Source organism: Bubalus kerabau, chromosome 1 (genome assembly GCF_029407905.1).
Source record: "Bubalus kerabau isolate K-KA32 ecotype Philippines breed swamp buffalo chromosome 1, PCC_UOA_SB_1v2, whole genome shotgun sequence".
In the NCBI taxonomy this organism is placed as follows: Eukaryota; Metazoa; Chordata; class Mammalia; order Artiodactyla; family Bovidae; genus Bubalus; species Bubalus kerabau.
The window spans coordinates 182,168,371-182,189,604 of record NC_073624.1 but is presented as its reverse complement, the minus strand read 5'-3'; the positions used below and the strand labels follow the sequence as shown (position 1 = coordinate 182,189,604).

At 41.0% G+C, this 21,234-nt stretch overlaps 1 protein-coding gene across 14 annotated transcripts in view; it reads left to right on the top strand.

Annotated features, from left to right (window-relative positions):
- Positions 1-21,234, top strand: part of LOC129625391 (zinc finger protein OZF-like) — a 24,829-nt gene extending 3,595 nt beyond the window's left edge. For 9 of the 14 annotated variants that reach the window (XM_055543780.1, XM_055543759.1, XM_055543719.1 and 6 more), the window contains exons 3-8: positions 11,177-11,302; positions 12,330-12,388; positions 13,785-13,911; positions 17,586-17,741; positions 18,715-18,794; positions 19,515-21,234. In XM_055543780.1, coding sequence (XP_055399755.1) covers positions 11,272-11,302; positions 12,330-12,388; positions 13,785-13,911; positions 17,586-17,741; positions 18,715-18,794; positions 19,515-20,960 — 1,899 coding nt within the window. In that variant the 5' untranslated portion in view covers positions 11,177-11,271 and the 3' untranslated portion in view covers positions 20,961-21,234. Of the gene's footprint in view, positions 1-11,176; positions 11,303-12,329; positions 12,389-13,784; positions 13,912-17,585; positions 17,742-18,231; positions 18,796-19,514 lie in introns of those variants that run through there. The other 5 variants (XM_055543786.1, XM_055543796.1, XM_055543792.1 and 2 more) reach the window with 5 other exon arrangements.

Below are 21,234 nucleotides of genomic sequence, written 5' to 3'. Positions count from 1 at the left end.
TGTTCCCCATCCTGAACCCTCCTCCCTCCTCCCTCCCCATTCCATCCCTCTGGGTCGTCCCAGTGCACCAGCCCCAAGCATCCAGTATCGTGCATCGAACCTGGACTGGCAACTCGTTTCATACATGATATTTTACATGTTTCAATGCCATTCTCCCAAATCTTCCCACCCTCTCCCTCTCCCACAGAGTCCATAAGACTGTTCTATACATCAGTGTCTCTTTTGCTGTCTCGTACACAGGGTTATTGTTACCATCTTTCTAAATTCCATATATATGCGTTAGTATACAGTATCGGTGTTTTTCTTTCTGGCTTACTTGACTCTGTATAATAGGCTCCAGTTTCATCCACCTCATTAGAACTGATTCAAATGTATTCTTTTTAATGGCTGAGTAATACTCCATTGTGTATATGTACCACAGCTTTCTTATCCATTCATCTGCTGATGGACATCTAGGTTGCTTCCATGTCCTGGCTATTATAAACAGTGCTGTGATGAACATTGGGGTACACGTGTCTCTTTCCCTTCTGGTTTCCTCAGTGTGTATGCCCAGCAGTGGGATTGCTGGATCATAAGGCAGTTCTATTTCCAGTTTTTTAAGGAATCTCCACACTGTTCTCCATAGTGGCTGTACTAGTTTGCATTCCCACCAACAGTGTAAGAGGGTTCCCTTTTCTCCACACCCTCTCCAGCATTTATTACTTGTAGACTTTTGGATCGCAGCCATTCTGACTGGTGTGAAATGGTACCTCATAGTGGTTTTGATTTGCATTTCTCTGATAATGAAAGATGTTGAGCATCTTTTCATGTGTTTGTTAGCCATCTGTATGTCTTCTTTGGAGAAATGTCTATTTAGTTCTTTGGCCCATTTTTTGATTGGGTCATTTATTTTTCTGGAGTTGAGCTGTAGGAGTTGCTTGTATATTCTCGAGATTAGTTGTTTGTCAGTTGCTTCATTTGCTATTATCTTCTCCCATTCTGAAGGCTGTCTTTTCACCTTGCTAATAGTTTCCTTTGATGTGCAGAAGCTTTTAAGGTTAATTAGGTCCCATTTGTTTATTTTTGCTTTTATTTCCAATATTCTGGGAGGTGGGTCATAGAGGATCCTGCTGTGATGTATGTCAGAGAGTGTTTTGCCTATGTTCTCCTCTAGGAGCTTTATAGTTTCTGGTCTTACGTTTAGATCTTTAATCAATTTTGAGTTTATTTTTGTGTATGGTGTTAGAAAGTGTTCTAGTTTCATTCTTTCACAAGTGGTTGACCAGATTTCCCAGCACCACTCGTTAAAGAGATTGTCTTTAATCCATTGTATATTCTTGCCTCCTTTGTCAAAGAGAAGGTGTCCATATGTGCGTGGATTTATCTCTGGGCTTTCTATTTTGTTCCATTGATCTATATTTCTGTCTTTGTGCCAGTACCATACTGTCTTGATAACTGTGGCTTTGTAGTAGAGCCTGAAGTCAGGTAGGTTGATTCCTCCAGTTCCATTCTTCTTTCTCAAGATCGCTTTGGCTATTCGAGGTTTTTTGTTTTTCCATACAAATTGTGAAATTATTTGTTCTAGCTCTGTGAAGAATGCTGTTGGTAGCTTGATAGGGATTGCATTGAATCTATAGATTGCTTTGGGTAGTATACTCATTTTCACTACATTGATTCTTCCAATCCATGAACATGGTATATTTCTCCATCTGTTAGTGTCCTCTTTGATTTCTTTCACCAGTGTTTTATAGTTTTCTATATATAGGTCTTTAGTTTCTTTAGGTAGGTATATTCCTAAGTATTTTATTCTTTCCGTTGCAATGGTGAATGGAATTGTTTCCTTAATTTCTCTTTCTGTTTTCTCATTATTAGTGTATAGGAATGCAAGGGATTTCTGTGTGTTGATTTTATATCCTGCAACTTTACTATAGTCATTGATTAGTTCTAGTAATTTTCTGGTGGAGTCTTTAGGGTTTTCTATGTAGAGGATCATGTCATCTGCAAACAGTGAGAGCTTTACTTCTTCTTTTCCAATTTGGATTCCTTTTATTTCTTTTTCTGCTCTGATTGCTGTGGCCAAAACTTCCAAACCTATGTTGAATAGTAATGGTGAAAGTGGGCACCCTTGTCTTGTTCCTGACTTTAGAGGAAATGCTTTCAATTTTTCACCATTGAGGATAATGTTTGCTGTGGGTTTGTCATATATAGCTTTGATTATGTTGAGGTATGTTCCTTCTATTCCTGCTTTCTGGAGAGTTTTTATCATAAATGGATGTTGAATTTTGTCAAAGGCTTTCTCTGCATCTATTGAGATAATCATATGGTTTTTATTTTTCAATTTGTTAATGTGGTGTATTACATTGATTGATTTGCAGATATTGAAGAATCCTTGCATCCCTGGGATAAAGCCCACTTGGTCATGGTGTATGATCTTTTTAATGCGTTGTTGGATTCTGATTGCTAGAATTTTGTTAAGGATTTTTGCATCTATGTTCATCAGTGATATTGGCCTGTAGTTTTCTTTTTTTGTGGGATCTTTGTCAGGTTTTGGTATTAGGGTGATGGTGGCCTCATAGAATGAGTTTGGAAGTTTACCATCCTCTGCAATTTTCTGGAAGAGTTTGAGCAGGATAGGTGTTAGCTCTTCTCTAAATTTTTGGTCCATGGGCTTCTTGTTGCTGTGGCTTCTTTTGTGGAGCATGGGCTCTGGATTCAGTAGTTGTGGCTCATGGGTTTAGTTCCTCTGTGGCATGTGGAATCTTCCTGAACCAGGGATCAAACCTATGTCTGCTGCATTAGCAGACAGATTCTTAACCTCTGAACCACCAGGGAAGTCCCCTGAGTTTTTTGTTTTGTTTTTTGTTTTTTTTTAATTTTTTATTTGGCTGCACCAGGTCTTAGTTGCAGCATGTGGGGATCTAGATCCCTGACCAAGGATCAAACCTGGACCCCCTGCACTGAGAACACAGAGTCTTAGCCACTTGACCATCAGGGAAGCCCCTTACTAAATGAGAGCACGTCAGTGGAGGACTCAATCTAAGGGTTCATTAATCCTCTTGGAAAAAAGTTACTGAAGCCCCAATGCACAATCTAGAAAATAACTAGGATACCAGCAGGCAATGGGCTAAGCCTGGGGTGAGAGGAGGAGGGAGGTGAACATTTTAGCCTGAGGACTCTGCACATGCAAAATCCCTGTAGCAGCTAAAATCCCTGGATTGTACCAAGAAGTGAGCAAGACAGGACATGGCTGAAAAAGAAGCAAGAGGGGAGGAAATCAAATTAGATTGCAGGAGCCCCGGCCACATGACTTGTAGTCTTGAAAGCAAATTCAGGGTTTAATTAAAGACAGGTGGAAAGCCATTATGAGCAGGGGCACAATGATTAGAGACTTGTGTTTAGCAGAGCTAGCTGTGCGGTGAGGATGGAGTACAAAAGGGCAAGCTTGACTGTCAGAGAAAAGACAAAGGATTAGTAGTAGATTTTAGGAATGATCTAATCTGACAGTAATCTAGACTCTTGATGGTTGCAAAGTAGAAAAAACTGATGACTAGGGGAAGAGATGAAGGGTGGAATCCATACTCATTAATTTCTTCACACTCAGAATGCTTTGCAACGTAGCCAGTGATGAGCTAGTGACTGGATATAGATGGTTTTTTAAATATATGTTTATATTTATTTCTATTTATTATTTGGCTGCACTGCATCTTAGCTATGGAATGCAGGATCTTCAGTCTTTGTTGTGGCATATGATATCTTTAGTTGAAGCATGCAAACTCTTAGTTGTGGCTTGTGAGATCTAGTTCCCTCACCAGGGATCAAACCCAGGACCCTGCATTGGGAGCTCAGGGTCTTAGCCACTGTGCCACCAGGGAAGTCCTCGGGTATATGGTTTTAATAAGGCCACTCTCTTGGACATTTGGGCTTCCCAAGTAGCAAAGTGGTAAAGAATCCACCTGTCAAGGCAGAAGATACAGGTGATGAGATTCGATCCCTGGGTCAGGAAGATCCCCTGGAGCAGGAAAGGGCAACCCACTCCAGTATTCTTGCCTGAGAAGTCCATGGACAGAGAAGCCTGGCGGGCTACAGTCCATGGGGTTGCAAAGATTCAGACTCGACTGAGCATGCATGCATACACTCTTGGACATTAGATCTAGTGGAAGAGAAAGAATGTAAATAAGCAAAGAACAAATATATGATTACAAATTGTGCCAAGGGCTACATAGGAAGAATAGAGACAGCTCTTAGACAGAAAGAGATTGTCTTTATATTAAATATGGGCCTCATGATAAAGTTGATTCTGAGAAAATGACATTTACATGGACAGAAAAATAACAAAGGAAAAATTATCCATGTGTCAGGGAACAGGGAAGAGTTTAGTAGTTGGAATTTTCTCTGGAGGGAACACCATTGAAGAAATGATTGGATATGGGTGGAGATAAGGGTGTGTCTTGGATTAGTCTGTCAATTTCTGCTGTGTGGTAGGGTGGAGAACTCTACAAAGGAATGGTTTTAGGTTTCAGGTAATTGCTGCCTTTAGGGGATGGGGTAGAAAGTGTGCCCATATTTTTAAATTTCTTTGGCTGTTGTGGACTGAGGGAGAACAGTCTAGGATTCTGTGTGGTTTTTTTTTAATTTGTTTATTATTTTTTTTAATTTATTTATTTGACTGTTCTGGGTCTTAGCTGTGGCATGTAGGATCTATGGTTGCAGCATGTAGGATCTAGTTCCCTGACCAGGGATTGAACCCTCGACCCCCTGCATTGGGAGCACAGACTCTTAGCTGCGGGACCACTGGGGAAGTCCCTTTATTATTTTTGACTGCACTGGGTCTTTGTTGCTGTGTGTGGGCTTTCTATAGTTGCAGTGTTTGGGCTTCTCATTGAGATGACTTCTCTTGTGGAACACAGGCTCTAGGACACTCAGGCTTCAATAATTGCACCTCCCGGGCTCTAGATCACCGGCTCAATAGTTGTGGCCTATAGGCTTAGTTTGGAGAAGGCAATGGCACCCCACTCCAGTACTCTTGCCTGGAAAATCCCATGGACGGAGGAGCCTTGTAGGCTGCAGTCCATGAGGTCGCTAAGAGTCGGACACGACTGAGCAACTTCACTTTCACTTTTCACTTTCATGCCTTGGAGAAGGAAATGGCAACGCACTCCAGTGTTCTTGCCTGGAGAATCCCAGGGACGGGGGAGCCTAATGGGCTGCCGTCTATGGGGTCGCAAAGAGTTGGACATGACTGAAGTGACTTAGCAGCAGCAGCAGCAGCATAGGCTTAGTTGCTCTGCTCTACAGCAAGAGGAATCTTACCCAGATCAGGGATTGAACCCGTGTCCCCAGTATTGGCAGGTGGATTCTTAACCACTGGACCACCAGGGAAGCCCTCTGTGGGTTTTGTTTTTTCTTCTGTGGGCTTTAATTGAGTTCAGCCCACAGGAAGGGGGAAGGGCTTATCAATTAATCTTTAGTTTCAATTAATTATAGCTGTGGGGTGGGGTAAAGGTATGTGATACCAGTGATACTTTCTATGTGCTGTGAATACCTGGGGCACTAGTACTCCTTGCTGAGAGTGCAGATGTTTGAAGTAAAAACTCTTTTTGGAAGAGATGATAAATTCAGTCTGATAAATTTCATCAGTGGTACCTACAAAAATTTTAGATGGCCACAGTTGAAAAGGCAGCAGGATATATGGGTCCTAAAGATCAAATTTGAGTTCTCTAACTGGAGATTTGCATGTCATGAGCATAGAGATGGAATTTAATTTCAAAGGAATTAAATTAGATGTGGAATGCACAGAATAAGGTGAGAGCTGAGGGCCAGGACTGAGCCTTGAGAACAGTCAACAGTGAGAAAGGAACAGGCCAATGAGTCCAGAGAAATAAGATGCCAACCAGGAGATGTCACAGAGCCTGTGATAGAGGCTGATTTATAGAAGAAAGTAGTGATAGGATTTTTCTGATGGGTCAACTAAGTCATAGAGAAGGAAATGGCAGCCTACTTCAATATTCTTGCTTGGAAACTTCCATGGACAGAGGAACCTGGTGGGCTATACAGTTCATGGGGTTGCAAAGAGTTGGACACAACTGAGCTACTGAGCTTGTACGTCAAAACAGAATGGCATTCACTGGATTGATTCTCTTAAATCCTTGGCAGTCTTGGTAGAGCAGTGTCAATGAAACGATGGTGAGGTAGAAACTAGGTTGGAGTGTAATTAAGGGAAGTGAGGAAATGGGGAAAATGTGAGGATAGACTATTCTTTTTAAAAAATAGTTATTTGGTTGCTCCAGGTCTTAGCTGCAGCATGTGGGATCACATTTCCTAACCAGGGATCGAACCCTGACCACCTGCACTGGGAGCTCAGGTCTTAGCCAGTGGACCCACAGGGAAGTCCCTGGGGATAGACTCTTCTTTCAAACAATTTGATGGAGAAAAGGAAAAGAGATTGAACAGTAACTGGAAGGCTAAGTGGGTTCTAAGCTATGAATTCGTTTCAAGATGGGAGATCTTTTTTCTTTGAACTGATTAAGAAGCTTTATTTAGAAAGAAAAGATACAAGACAATATATATTAGAAATACAAGGTAACCTTTAGAAAATGTACAAAAAGTCACTGAACTTTTTTTTTTTTTTTTTTTGGCCTCACCCAGTGGCATAGGGGATCTTCCCCAACCAGGGATGGAACCCTCACCCACTGCAGTGGGATCACACACTCTTAACCACTGGACCAGGGAAGACCCACAGTCACTTAAGATAACACTCAAACTTTGCAAAAAATTATAAAGGGAAAAGATTAGCCAGGAAAATACCTGTCTCCAAGCCCATGTACTTTCTCATTTTTAAAAAAAATATTCTTTTCCATTATGGTTTTTCATAGAATATTGAATATAGTTCCCTGTGCTGTACAATAGGATCTTGTTGTAAGATGAGAGATCTTTGATTATATTTCAATGATAAATGTATGAGTACAGGACTTCCCTGGTGGTCCAGTGGTTAGGAATCCACCTGCCAATGCAGGGGACATGGGTTCTATCCCTGGTCAGGGAAGATTCCACATGCCTTAGGGCAACTGAGCCTGAGTACACAACTGCTGAGCTGCACGCCCTAGAGCCTGCTCTCTGCAGCAGGAGAAGCCCACCCACCGCAAATAGAGATTAGCACCTGCTCACTGAAACTAGAGATAGCCCATACAGCAGCAAAGACGCATCACAGCCAAAAATAAATAAAAATTTTTTAAGACAGTATGAGTTCAGTGGCGTAGAAGTTGATGGTAATGGAAAAGAAAAAGTAATAAGTAATACAGCAAGCTTTCTGAGAAGGTAGGAAGGGATTAGACCAGTGGTTCTTAACCAGGAAACTTTGCCCCCTAAAGGACATTTGCCAATACCCCTTACACAACTTGAGGGGATACTACTAACATCTTCCTGACCTCAGCTGGTAAAGAATCTGCCTGCAATGCAAGAGACCTTGGTTCGATTCCTGGGTCTGGAAGATCTTCTGGAGAAGGGACAGGCTACCCACTCCAGTATTCTTGGGCTTTCCTGGTAGCTCAGCTGGTAAAGAATCTGCCTGCAATGCTGGAGACATGGGTTTGATACCTGGGTTGGGGAGATGTCCTAGAGAAGGGAACAGCTACCCACTCCACTATTCTGGCCTGGAAAATTCCATGGACTATATAGTCCATGGGGTCGCAAAGAGTCAGACATAATTGAGTGACTTTCTCTTTCACTTTTGGGCTTCCCTGGTGGCTCAGATGGTAAAGAATCAGCCTGCAGGGTTGGGAAGATGTCCTGGAGAAGGAAATGGCATCCCACTCCAGTATTCTTGCCTGAAAATCCCATGGACAAAGGAGCCTGGCAGGCTGCAGTCCATGGGGTCACAAAGAGTCAGAAACATGACTGAGCAACTTCACCTGCTACTGACATCTAATGGGTAGACTCCAGGGATGCTACTAAGCATCCTACAATGCACAGGATAGAACCCTCATAACAATAAAGCCTTTTCTTTCTCAATTGCTTCAGTCATGTCCGACTCTTTGACACCCTATGGACTATAGCCCACCGGGCCCTTCTGTCCGTCGGTTTTCCCAGGCAAGAATACTGGAGTGGGTTGCCATGCCCTCCTACAGGGGATCTTCTTAACCCAGGAATCAAACCTGCATCTCCTGCGTAGGAGATGTTGACTTTAGATAAAAAGGCAGACATATCCTCACCTGCAAAGTGAAAGAAACCATGATGCTGTGGAACTACTTTTGAACTGGTGGTAACAAGATGAAAAATCCTTCTTATCATCATTACAGTTGTTCTGCAAAGTAAGATGTAATATCATTTGTTTATTTACTTTTGATTGCACTGATTCTTCATTGCTGTGCACATTTCTCTAGTTGCAGTGAGCGGGGGCTAGTCTTAGTTGCAGTGCATGAACTTGTCCTTGCGGTGGTTTCTCTTGTTGCAGAGCACAGGCTCTTAGTTCCCCAACCAAGGATCGAACTCACACCCCCTGCATTGAAAGAGGAGAGTCTTACCCACTAGACCACCAGGCTTCAGTAGTTGAGGCTCATGGGCTCTAAAGCACAGTCTCAGTAGTTCTTACCTGGAATCTTCTCCAATCAGGGATGGAACCTGCCAATGTCCCCTGCATTGGCAGGTAGATTCTATCCACTGTGCCACCAGGGACATTCCAAAATCATTTGTTATTGAAGAGACAAAGTTGAGACCATATGAAATTCAAAATCTTGCAGGAATTTTGAAAATTATCTTTAGATAATTAGGAGATTAAATCCCCTGTGGAGCTTTTCCTTTAGTGTTGAGGGCCCATTTAGAGTATGGAACTCAAAATTTTTAGTGATTCTCTTGTATTTTATTGGATGGGAATTACCCAGGCAGAATAGACAAATGATACTATGATTCCTCAGAGAGAAATTTGATGTTTTGGAAAATATATTTTTGAAGTGATGGGCCGTGACATTCCGTACACAGTGCTAAGAAAATGAGGATTATAATAGCAATATGGTGGAAGTATGGATGGCTTGGAAGCTTCTATGAGGCAGGAGAGAAGATGCAGTGCAGCCAAAAAAGAGAACAAGTGGAAGTATACCTACTGTGTTTATAAAGTGGGAGGTCTGACTTTTTGCCTTTGTAGAAAGCAAGAATCTCAGTTCAGTTCAGTTCAGTTCAGTCGCTCAGTCGTGTCCAACTCTTTGCGACCCCATGAATCACAGCACACCAGGCCTCCCTGTCCATCACCAACTCCCGGAGCTCACTCAGACTCACATCCATCGAGTCAGTGATGCCATCCAGCCATCTCATCCTCTGTCGTCCCCTTCTCCTCCTGCCCCCAATCCCTCCCAGCATCAGAGTCTTTTCCAGTGAGTCAACTCTTTGCATGAGGTGGCCAAAGTACTGGAGTTTCAGCTTTAGCATCATTCCTTCCAAAGAAATCCCAGGGCTGATCTCCTTCAGAATGAACTGGTTGGATCTCCTTGCAGTCCAAGGGACTCTCAAGAGTCTTCTCCAACACCACAGTTCAAAAGCATCAATTCTTTGGCGCTCAGCTTTCTTCACAGTCCAACTCTCACATCCATACATGACCACAGGAAAAACCATAGCCTTGACTAGACAGACCTTTGTTGGCAAAGTAATGTCTCTGCTTTTCAATATGCTATCTAGGTTGGTCATAACTTTCCTTCCAAGGAGTAAGCATCTTTTAATTTCATGGCTGCAGTCACCATCTGCAGTGATTTTGGAGCCCAAAAAAATAAAGTCTGACACTGTTTCCACTGTTTCCCCATCTATTTCCCATGAAGTGATGGGACCAGATGCCATGATCTTCGTTTTCTGAATGTTCAGCTTTAAGCCAACTTTTTCACTCTCCACTTTCACCTTCATCAAGAGGCTTTTTAGTTCCTCTTCACTTTCTGCCATAAGGGTAGTGTCATCTGCATATCCGAGGTTATTGATGTTTCTCCCAGCAATCTTGATTCCAGCTTGTGCTTCTTCCAGCCCAGCGTTTCTCATGATGTACTCTGCATATAAGTTAAATAAGCAGGGTGACAATATACAGTCTTGACGTACTCCTTTTCCTGTTTGGAACCAGTCTGTTGTTCCATGTCCAGTTCTAACTGTTGCTTCCTGACCTGCATACAAATTTCTCAAGAGGCATCTCAGGTGGTCTGGTATTCCCATCTCTTTCAGAATTTTCCACAGTTTATTGTAATCCACACAGAATAAGAATCTCAGGTAACAATAAATTCAAGGTATGTGATTGAGATATGAAGCCATGGATTAGATGTTCACTAGTTTATGCCCACAAACATGGAATCATCTTGAATTAGAGCAGGGATAAGAGTTAATGTTTTATTCCTCTTTTTAAAAAAAAAAATTTTAGCCATGCCATGTAGCATGTGGGATCTTAGTTCTCTGACCAGGGTTCGAACTCATACCCCTGCATTGGAAGTGCAGAATCTTAACCACTGGACCACCAGAAACGTCCAGGGATAGAGTTAAAATGAAGAATGGGAGTTAGGTGCCAGTGACTTTAATGAGTCAAGTCTATGCTTGGTGCTAATTCAGGGGAGAAGACAGTAAAGTGCCTCAGAGGAGATGGATTTTTTTTTTTTGTTGATATGGGATTTTTGATAAGTGATGGGTAATGTGGTTTGGTAATGATAATGTAAAGGATGGGCTTCTCAGGTGGCTCAGTAGTAAAGAATCCTGCCAAGCAGGAGATGCTGGTTCAATTCCTAGGTCAGGAAGATCCCCTGGAGAAGGAAATGGCAACCCACTCCAGTGTTCTTGCCTGGGGAATCCCAGGGATGAAGGAGCCTGGTAGGCTGCTGTCTCTGGGATCGCACAGAGTCGGACACGACTGAAGCAACTTAACAGTAGCAGCAGCCAGTATTCTTGCCTAGAAATCCCTTGGACAGGAGAAGCCTGGCGGGCAACAGTCCATGGAGTCGCGAAGAGTGGGACACAATTTAGTGACTAAACAACAATGTGAAGGATGTATGTTAGGGATGGGAGAGACCAAGAGCAGCCTTCGTATTGCTTTGAGGGGATGCATGGCGTGCAGAACAAAGACCCAGGATCAAAGAGGGCTTGAGTCTGACAGGAGCACACACAGAATGCACAATGATCAAATTGTCCTGAGCAAAGGAGAAACAGAAAGCTTGTGAATTCTTTTGTTAATATTTTTTTATTCCAGAGCCCTGTCTGGAGTGGATCACAGAAGCAATAAGAGGAGCTTCCAGATTCTCCTGGTTGCTATCTGAGCATACTTACGACTCACAGACTTACAAAATGGCAGCCCCACATCTGTCCACTATATTTGGTAAGTCCCTAGGGTAGAGTCACTTCACCAGGATTGGGTGGGCTCAGCACCTTAGAGCGGGCTCAAAATAAAGGAGTTGAGGAGTCACAGGGGACTGGAAGAAGGGCTACAATGAAAGGAGGCGGGTATGGAGCTCTTTGAACCCTTGGAGCCCCAGAATTGTTCATGTCAGATTTGGTGCCCTTTGGGATTTTAGAGGAAGGACATATATGCCTGGTGGGGAGAGGGAAGAAAATTTAAGGGTGGTACTTCTTTATTTCATCAATTTGTTTTATAAAGCTGGGAAAGATAACAACTCAACCTTTGTGAATTTCAGTTTCCTTGTTAAGAAAACTGAGACGATAAACCCATTTCTCATGGGTATCAAAGCACCCTATTCTCTTTTTTTAATCAAAGTGTAGTCGATTTACAGTGTTGTATTAGTGTATACCAAAGTGATTCAGTGATACATGATTTCTTTTTCATATGCTTTTTCATTATGCTGTGCTTTAAAGTAGGACCTTGTTTGTTGTTCATTTACTTTATATATAGTGGTTTGTATCTTTTAATCCTAGACTCCTAATTTATCCCTCCCCAACCCCCTTTCCCCTTTGGTAACCATAAGTTTGTTTTCTATATCTATGAGTCTGCTTTTGTTTCATAAATAAGTTTGTATCATATTAGATTCCACATGTAAATGACATCATATGATATTTGTCTTTTTGTTTCTGACTTACTTTACTTAATATGATCTCTAGGCTCATCCATGTTGCTGCAAATGGCATTATTTCATTCCTTTTCATGGCTGAGTAGTATTCCATTGTAGATACTACCACATCTTTATCCATTCGTCTGTCAAGGGACAGTTAGGTTGCTTCCATGTCCTGGCTGTTGTGAGTAGAAAGCATCTATTTTCTGACTCTGGTGGAGCTAATGTGTGTGTGTGTGACTCAAGTGATGTCAGACCACTTCTACGCTTGAAAACATTGCAATAATATATATGCCTACATGCTCATGTCATCCTCTCCTCTCATTCTGCCTGTTCTAGACTCTTCCTGTGCCCATGAAAGGATCACAGAGATGGGAAACTTCCGCTCTTGGTTACAGGTGAGTCAAGAATTATTTTCTTTCTCCTAAAATGCATTCCTGTCCCCTGGGGCGAATGCATCTCCTTCAGTGCTCTGGAGCCTCACAACTTAAACTGCATTTTGGAACTTCTGATAGTGGTTCAAGGACTTCTAAAAAAAATTATTCTACCCCACTACTTAACAGTTTGTTTGTTTTTTTTCAGGCATCTCTTCTGCTTAGTGCTGTTAGTAAAAGAAGTAAAAACTAAAAGAAAAGAAAAATAAGAAAAGAAATCCAGAAAAAGAAAAAGTTAGAAAATTTTTCAATAAAAAGAAAAATATAATAGTGTCTTAGTCTCAAAAATGATGCTTTGAAATGTGGCACTGGAAAAGATTCTTGAGAGTCCCTTGGACTGCAAGAAGATCAAACCAGTCAATCCTAAAGGAAATCAATCCTGAACATTCATTGAAAGTGAAAGTCACTCAGTCGTGTCTGACTCTTTGCAACCCCATGGACTGTACAGTCTATGGAGTTCTCCAGGCCAGAATACTAGAGTGGGTAGCCTTTCCCTTCTCCAGGGCATCTTCCCAACCCAGGGATTGAACTCAGGTCTCCTGCATTGCAGGTGGATTCTTTACCAGCTGAGCCACAAGGGAAGCCCCATTTATTGAAGGAACTGATGCTAAAACTGAAGCTCCAATACTTTGGCTACCTGATACAAAGAACCAACTCATTGGAAAAGACTCTAATGCTGGGAAAGATTGAAGGCAGAAGGAGAAGAGGGCAACAGAGGATAAGATGGTTAGATAGCATCATCGACTCAGTGGACATGAACTTGAGAAAACTCCAGGAGATAGTGAAGGACAGGGAAGCCTGGTGCTACAGCGCATGGGGTTGCAAAGAGTTGGACACAGCTTAGCAACTGAACAACAACAGCATCAAAAATAGTAATAATTTTGAAAAATACTTTTTTTCATTTAGGAAGTATTTCTTTCATTCTTGCAATGTGTTCAGGTCTCTATTTGACACTGAAGATAGAAAAGAATGATTGTGGAAGTTCTCAGGCTAGGAGTAGAGAGATACATTTCATCATAAATTCTTGAGATTCCTTAAGGAGTGAGCATGAATAGAGAAGCAAAGATTCTGAGAACTGAGTTTTGTTTTGTTTTGTTTTAGCCATGCTGTGCCACATGTGGGACCTTAGTTCCCCAACTAGGTATTGAACCCATGACCCCTGAATTGGGAGTGGGAATTCTTAAACATTAGACCGCCAAGGAAGTCCTTGAATCCTGGATTAAATGAAGAGTCCTCAGAATCTAGACTTATGAAAGTAAAGTAAAGACCATGAAGTAAACAGGTCTTTCATCTCCAGTGCTGTTACCCAGAACACTGTGGGATTGGTGACTGGTTGACATGAGATGTGTTGTTATTTTAGAACTCAATCACCTTTGAGGATGTGGCCATAAACTTTACCCAGAAGGAGTGGGCATTGCTGAATTCATCTCAGAGAATGCTATACAAAGATGTGATGCTGGAGAACTATAGAAACTTGGCTTCACTGGGTAAGGCTGACACAATCCCTTGATTTATTTTATTGAGTTTGAGCATGGATTTCTTGGGTGATTAAGACTTGTGATACAGATACAGGCTTTTTAAAAATTAATTCATTCATGTATTTATGGCTGTGCTGGGTCTTCGCTGTGCATGGGCTTTTCTCTAGTTGGGGTAAACAGGGGCTACTTTTCATTCCCCTAGAGTTCTAGGTGCAAGGGCTCAGTACTTATGGCACTTGGGCTTAGCTGTTCCAAGGTATATGGGATCTTCCTGAACCAGGGTTGAACCTGTGTTCCCTGCATTGGCAGGTGGATTCCCAACCACTAGACCACCAGGGAAGTCCCTGTAGGTTTTTATTTTTAAGAAAAATAGCCATATTGAGGTATAATTCATATACTATAATTCATTCATTTAAAGTGTACAAAATTAAGCTTTTTAAAGTATTTTTTTTTTTTTAGAGTTGTGCAACAATCACCACTGTCTAATTCCAGAACATTTTCATTAACCTGCCTACAGGGCATTTCATTCCTTTCTGCCTTCAGTCCCTGACAACTCACCTACTTTCGTTGTCTATAGATTTCCCTATTCAGCATTTCATATTAGTAGAATCATACCATGTGTTGTCTTTTGTGACTTACTTTTTTTCACTTAGCATAATGTTCTCAGGGTTCATCCATGTTGTAGTATATGTCAGTACTTGTAGCCTATTCATTGCTGAATAATATTCTCTTGCATAGATTTACCATATTTTGTTTATCCATCAGTTGATGGACATTTGGATTTTTAACACTTGTTATTACAAATTATGGGCTTCCCAGGTGGCTCAGTGGTAAAGAATCCTCCTGTTAGTGCAGGAGACGCAAGAGACCTGGGTTCAATCCCTGAGTCCAGAAGATCCTCTGGAGAAGGAAAAGCAAACCACTCCAGTATTCTTATCTGAAGAATTCCATGGACAGACGAGCCTGATGGGCTACAGTCTCAGTCAGACACGACTTAACAACAAAACAACAACCACATTACAAATAATGCTGTTACAAACATTCATAGACAGGTTTTTGTATAGACAGATGTTGTCGTTCATCTTGGGTATATGCCCAAGAGTAAAATTGCTGGGTTACTTGATAACTTCATACTTTACATTTTTAGACACTGCCAAACTGTTTTCCAAACTGGCTTTGTCATTTTACATTCCCTGCAGTAATATATGTTGATTCCAAATCCTCCGTATTTTCTTACCAACACTTATAGTCGTTGTGAAATGGAATTTCATTGTGCTGTAGATTTGTATTTCCCCAATGATTAAAATGTTGAGCCCACATCCTCTGCATTGGAAGGTGGATTCTTAACCACTGGACCACCAGGGAAATCCCAACTTTCCTAATGCTTTCCTTGATCTCCTAACACTAGGTTATGGTGAAGAAAAATACAGCATTTGTTGCAGGGTGCCAAACAAGAGAGTGGGAGAAAAGCCTCAGATCCACTCCAAATTGGTCTTTGGACTAGGTTTTTTTTTTTTTAAGAGAAATAAAAAAAGAGAATGGGATTAATTAATCATTATCTTGTGACATTTCTCTGACTCTTCTTAATCATAGTTTTGGGAGTCAGGATGTCTCTGGTTTAAGATTCTGTGGCCAGGTGGTCCATGACTTCAGGATCAGTTAGCTCATCTTGCTCTGGAGGAAAAAAACCTGAGTTTGTACACTAATGATAATATCCATAATAGCAGTTTTAGTACATTAATGATGCTACTAAAAACAGCAATTTTAGTCATCTGACTGATTACTGTTCAGTTAGCATAGGATTGAGGTCAGAGGGGATAAAAGAACAGGAATAAAGTTTTGGATAGCATGATTAATCATAAACTTGGTAAAGGAACTCAGTTTTAGGGAAATTTGGTTTCATTGCTGGCTTTTATTGTTTTCTTGTTGGTGCTTATTTGTTTAGTGACTTTACTAGATGAATTCCACAGATTCTGTATTCCCTGCAGTGTGCAGCCACAGTTTTCTCATAGTTTTCTTTTTTTGTTTTTTAAAGTACTTAATTTTTAAAAGCCTGGCTTTTGGGAAGTCACTAGCTGGTCATTATAATTTAGTAGTCCACCAATGATTGGTAAAAAGATTTTCTTAAGTGCCTTGCCTGTGTCTTTTTTTTTTTTTTTTTTTCATTTGTTTTGTTTTTAAAAGATGTATTAATTTATTGGCTATGGTGGGTCTTTGTTGCTATATGTGGGCTTTCTCTAGTTGTGGTGAGTGGAGCCAATTTTTGTTGTAGTGGATTTCTCAGTATGGTGGCTTCTGTTGTTGTAGAGCACAGGCTCTTGAGTGCTCCAGTTTTGGTAGTTGGAGCATGTGGACTCAGTAGATGCTTGCAGCTCGCTGGCTCAGAGCCCTCAGGCTTAGTTATTCTGTGACATGTGGTATCTTCCCAAACCAGGGATTGAACCAGTGTCCCCTGCATTGCAAGGTGGATTCTTAACCACTGGACCACCAGGGAAGTCCCTTCCCTTTATCTGTTCCACGTCTTGCCGAGGGGACCTATGGGAAAAGTCACAGCTTTAAGCTTCAGGCAACTTATAAGACAGGCTTAGCTTTCTCTTCCTGCTTAGACTTGGAGAGGGTCTTAAAGTCCACCAAAGGACTTGGGACTTAATCTTTCCTAGATATTTCCTGAGCATGTGCATAGCCTTGCTGATGCACACAGCCTTTTAGATCGTCAGGAATTTGTTGGGAGCTTTTCAAAGTTCCCTGTGACTGTCTAGTTCTTACTCTTCTTTAAAACTCCCAGCCCATCTTCTATTCTCCCCAGGTGAAATCAGAGCCTTAAGCAATCTGGGAATGTTACTGCTGCTGCTGCTAAGTCACTTGAGTCGTGTCCACCTCTGTGCGACCCCATAGACGGCAGCCCACCAGGCTTCCCTGTTACTAGCAGGTTGCAAATATTTGAATAATGCCTTGAGGTTAAGGACTTTTTTTTTAGTCTGTTCATCTAGGCTCTGAGTAAATCAAATAGCCACACAACCCTAAGTATAGAGATTTTCTAAGGAGCTGCAAGTTTAGAAAACAAAAATATTGACTCTGTTCTATGGTTCTTTTAACAGAACTCCCAAAGAGGTCAGACCACCTCTCTGTTGATTGCAGAGCTTCTGGCATTGGCTGCTATGCCACTGAGCTAGGGAGAGTGAAGGAATTAAATAATTCTTTTTTAAGTTTTATTTATTTATTTGGCTGCATTGGGTCTTAGTTGCAGCACGAGGGATCTTTTGTTGCATCTCACAGACTCTGTAGTTGCAGTGTACAGGCTTAGATACTCTGCAACATGTGGAATCTTAGTTCCCTGACTAGGGATCAAACTGCATATCCTATATTGCAAGGTGAATTCTTAACCACTTGGACCCTCAGGGAAGTCTCCGGTGGGGCTTCTTAAAAGAGCCTTAAAATGTCACATATCCTGTTCTCTTACCAAGGTTCAATGATTTCTCTAGACAGTTTTCCATTTGTGGAAAGTTGATCTCCCAAATGCTTTACTTTTGCTTTCTCTGTTAGAAGTTTGTCATCATTTTGCTCTCTGTAATGTCACAATAGTCAATCTTCAGAACCTCAAAGACCAAGTTCTTGCCACAGTTTGATGATACTTTTTGTTATACACTGCATGGCCATCTCATATGTATCATCCCCAATTATAGGACATCAACTCTGCAAACCTCCTCTCATCACCCATCTGGAGCAGGAAGATGAAATGAAGATAGTAGAGCGAAGAATTCACCAAGATACCTGTTCATGTGAGCACAAGACATATATGAATGTCTTGCCTACAAGAACTGTTTGGGGTGAAGGAAAAGGTGCATTATGAAATGTCAATCAGGAGACTTTAAGAAATAACCCCTTTTGTTTAAGGAGAAAGCAGAGACCCTTTGGTGTGAGCTTCCTTATATAGTTTCAGTTCATTTCAGTCGCTCAGTCATGTCCGACTCTTCGCGACCCCATGAACTGCAGCACACCAGGGCTCCCTGTCCATCACCAACTCCTGGAGTTCACCCAAACTCATGTCCATCGAGTTGGTGATGCCATCCAGCCATCTCATCCTGTCATCCCCTTCTCCTCCTGCCCCCAATCCCTCCCAGCATCCAAGTCTTTTCCAATGAGTCAACTCTTCGCATGAGGTGGCCACAGTATTGGAGTTTCAGCTTTAGCATCAGTCTGTAGTTTCAGCTTTCCCTAATCTTTCACTTTTTGCCTTTCATTTCATACTTTCCTGTGCTCTGAAAGATCTGTCTTGATTTTTAATATTTACATTTCGAATCATTGTCTGATTCTTCCCATTTTGCATAGGTAATAATGGCTTGTCAACAACATGACTTTCAATCAAGACAGAATGATTCGTTAGTAAATTATGTGAAATCCTAAACCATGTAAATGTCATTGGTTTCACTGTAAATAGATTTTTCTTTCATATTGTCTTCCTAAGTCTAGGATCAATATTTGAAGAGAAATCCACATGGGGCTTACTATTTTGGTCGTCATCCCACAATTTTATTTAATTATTTTTTATTGGTGTAATAGTTAATTTACAGTGCTGTGTTAGTTTCTGCTGTACAGCAAAGTCAGTCATAGATATATCCACTCGTAGATTCTATTTGCATATAAATCATCAGAGAGTATTGAATAGAGTTCTCTGTTCTATACATTCCACCATTTTATATAGAAACATGAGGTTACGTTTCCCATTTGTTTCAGATTGGGATTGGGCATTATCTGTTTTTGTCAATATATGGTCACCATGTCTTTTCCAAAACTCTTCCCTACTTTGTTCAGATGAGATGATTCTCCTTAAAACCAAACGACCACAGCAAGAACAAGGTATTTTGGAGAAATATACACTCAATGGCAAGAAGGTAAGATTCACATGGAATAATTTCTTGTCCTCACCTTAGAAGTCCAGAATTCTATAAGATAGAAAAGAACTAGAGCAGGGTTCTCCAATCCCTGGGCCATGGACTGCTACCAGTCTGCACAGCAGGAGATAAGTGATGGGTGACCCCATTGCTCACATTGCCACCTGAACTCTGCCCCCTGTCAGATTAGTGGCAGCATAATAAATATAATGCACTTGAATCATCCCAAAACCATCCCCACCCCAATCCATGGAAAAATTGTCTTTCATGAAAACCAGTCTCTGGTGCCAAAAAGGTTGGGGACTGCTAGATTATAGGGTAATCCAAGTGATATCACACTTATTTCACCAACAGAAAGCAGAAGCTACTGTTAAGTTTTCATTTGAAGGAAACTCATAACTTAGCTCCAAAAATGGTTTCAGAGAATCACTAATGTAAATATTTGCATAATGTAATTAGATATTAAATGTTTAAGATATCATTCACCCTAAGGCAATTTTATCTTAAATCTGTTGAAGAAACTTTAGTGGGATCTATCTGGTATAGCAATCTGCTTATTCAAGCTAATAAATTCAGTCAGAAACTGCATATTCACTGAGAAAATATGAAACTCTCATGCTAATAAAGTGCTTGTTAGACATGTCAGAATTTATGCTGGGGGAGAGTCTCAGTCATGAACATGATAAATCTCATGATTATAATTCGTATTTTAATCATTAGGAACAAACTCTTGGAGGCAATACCATTCAGTGCAGAGAAATTGTTGAAACCTTGAGTGTGAAATCTAGCATTATTCATAATAAGAGAATTTACCCAGGCAAGAAACTCCATCGATACCCTGACTCTGCAGAAGCCCTTGGTGAATCTTCACATCTTAGGTCACATGAGAGAATTCTTCCTCAGAAAAAATCATACAACTGTGAAACAGATGAAAATTCCTTCATCAGGAGCTCTAACTTAGCCAGCCACAAGAGACAACATACAGGAGAGGGACCCTATGAATGCAGAGACTGTGGGAAAGTCTTAAATTCAATCTCACATCTTAAGAAGCATGAGAAAACTCATATTAGAGAGAAACCTTTTGAGTGTAGTCAGTGTGGTAAAGTATTACAGAGCCATGGGTCCATTAAGTTGCACATGAGAACCCACACTGGAGAAAAACCATTCAAGTGTTATCAGTGCGGGAAATCCTTTAGCTCAAGCTCTTACCTTGCGCGTCACAAGAGAATTCATACTGGAGAGAAGCCCTATGAATGCCATGACTGTGGAAAAACCTTCCGAGATAGCTCACTTCTCAGACAGCATGCAAGGACTCATTCAGGAGAAAAACCCTACAAATGTAATCAATGCAACAAAACCTTCAGTAGAAACGATAGGCTTACCACACACCAGATAACACATACTGGAGAGAAACCCTATAAGTGCAATGATTGTGGAAGAACCTTTAGTGTTCTCCTATACTTTAAACAACATAAGAGAATGCACACTGGAGAGATAGTCACTGAATGTAGCCTCTGTGGTAAAGGCCTAAAGAGTGAGGCATCTCTAAAGACACACATGAGGATACATACTGGAGAGAAACCTTACAAGTGTAATCAGTGTGGAAAAGCTTTTAGGCTGAGCTCCAACCTTACCACACACAAGAAAATTCATACAGGAGAGAAACCCTGTAAGTGCAATGACTGTGGGAAAGCCTTCAGGGATCGCTCATGCCTTAAAGAACATGTGAGAATTCACACTGGAGAAAAACCCTTTACATGTAATCAGTGTGGAAGAGCCTTCAGAGTGAAATCTTTCCTCATGTTACATAAGAAAATTCACATGAAAATGAAGTATGAATGTAAGGAATGTGGGAAAACCTTCCATGGTCTCTTATCTCATGGGAGGCATATGAAAATCCATACCAGAGGCAAGAAACCTTTTAAGTGCAGTGAATGTGGAAAAGCTTTTAGCAGGCATGTTTCCCTTACAGTACACATAAGAACTCACACAGGGGAGAAACCCTATGAGTGTAATCAATGTGGAAAATCCTTCAGTGTAAAGTGTAATCTCACTGTGCACAAAAGAATACATACTGGAGAAAAACTCTATAATTGCAAGATCTGTGGGCTCAGTTTCACTAAACCCTTACACTTTCAGCGTCACGAGAGAACCCATGCTCAATAAGTCCCTTTTGATGACATCCATGTAAAGTAGCTTTCAGGGAACTCTCAATCTTTAAGACATACAACAAAATGCTAAGTGGAAAGAACTGGTTTTGAATAATGTGAGAAAGCCTCTGAATAATGCGTATATGGGAGAAGCCTAAGTTATGCAATGATTGTGAGAATTTTTTTATTCATTCATTATCCCTTAGAGAATATGTAGTAATGCTGAAAGATAATGTTTTAATATCTTCAAGACTTGTTACTTGAGAAAAATAAAAACCTAATGTTTTAAG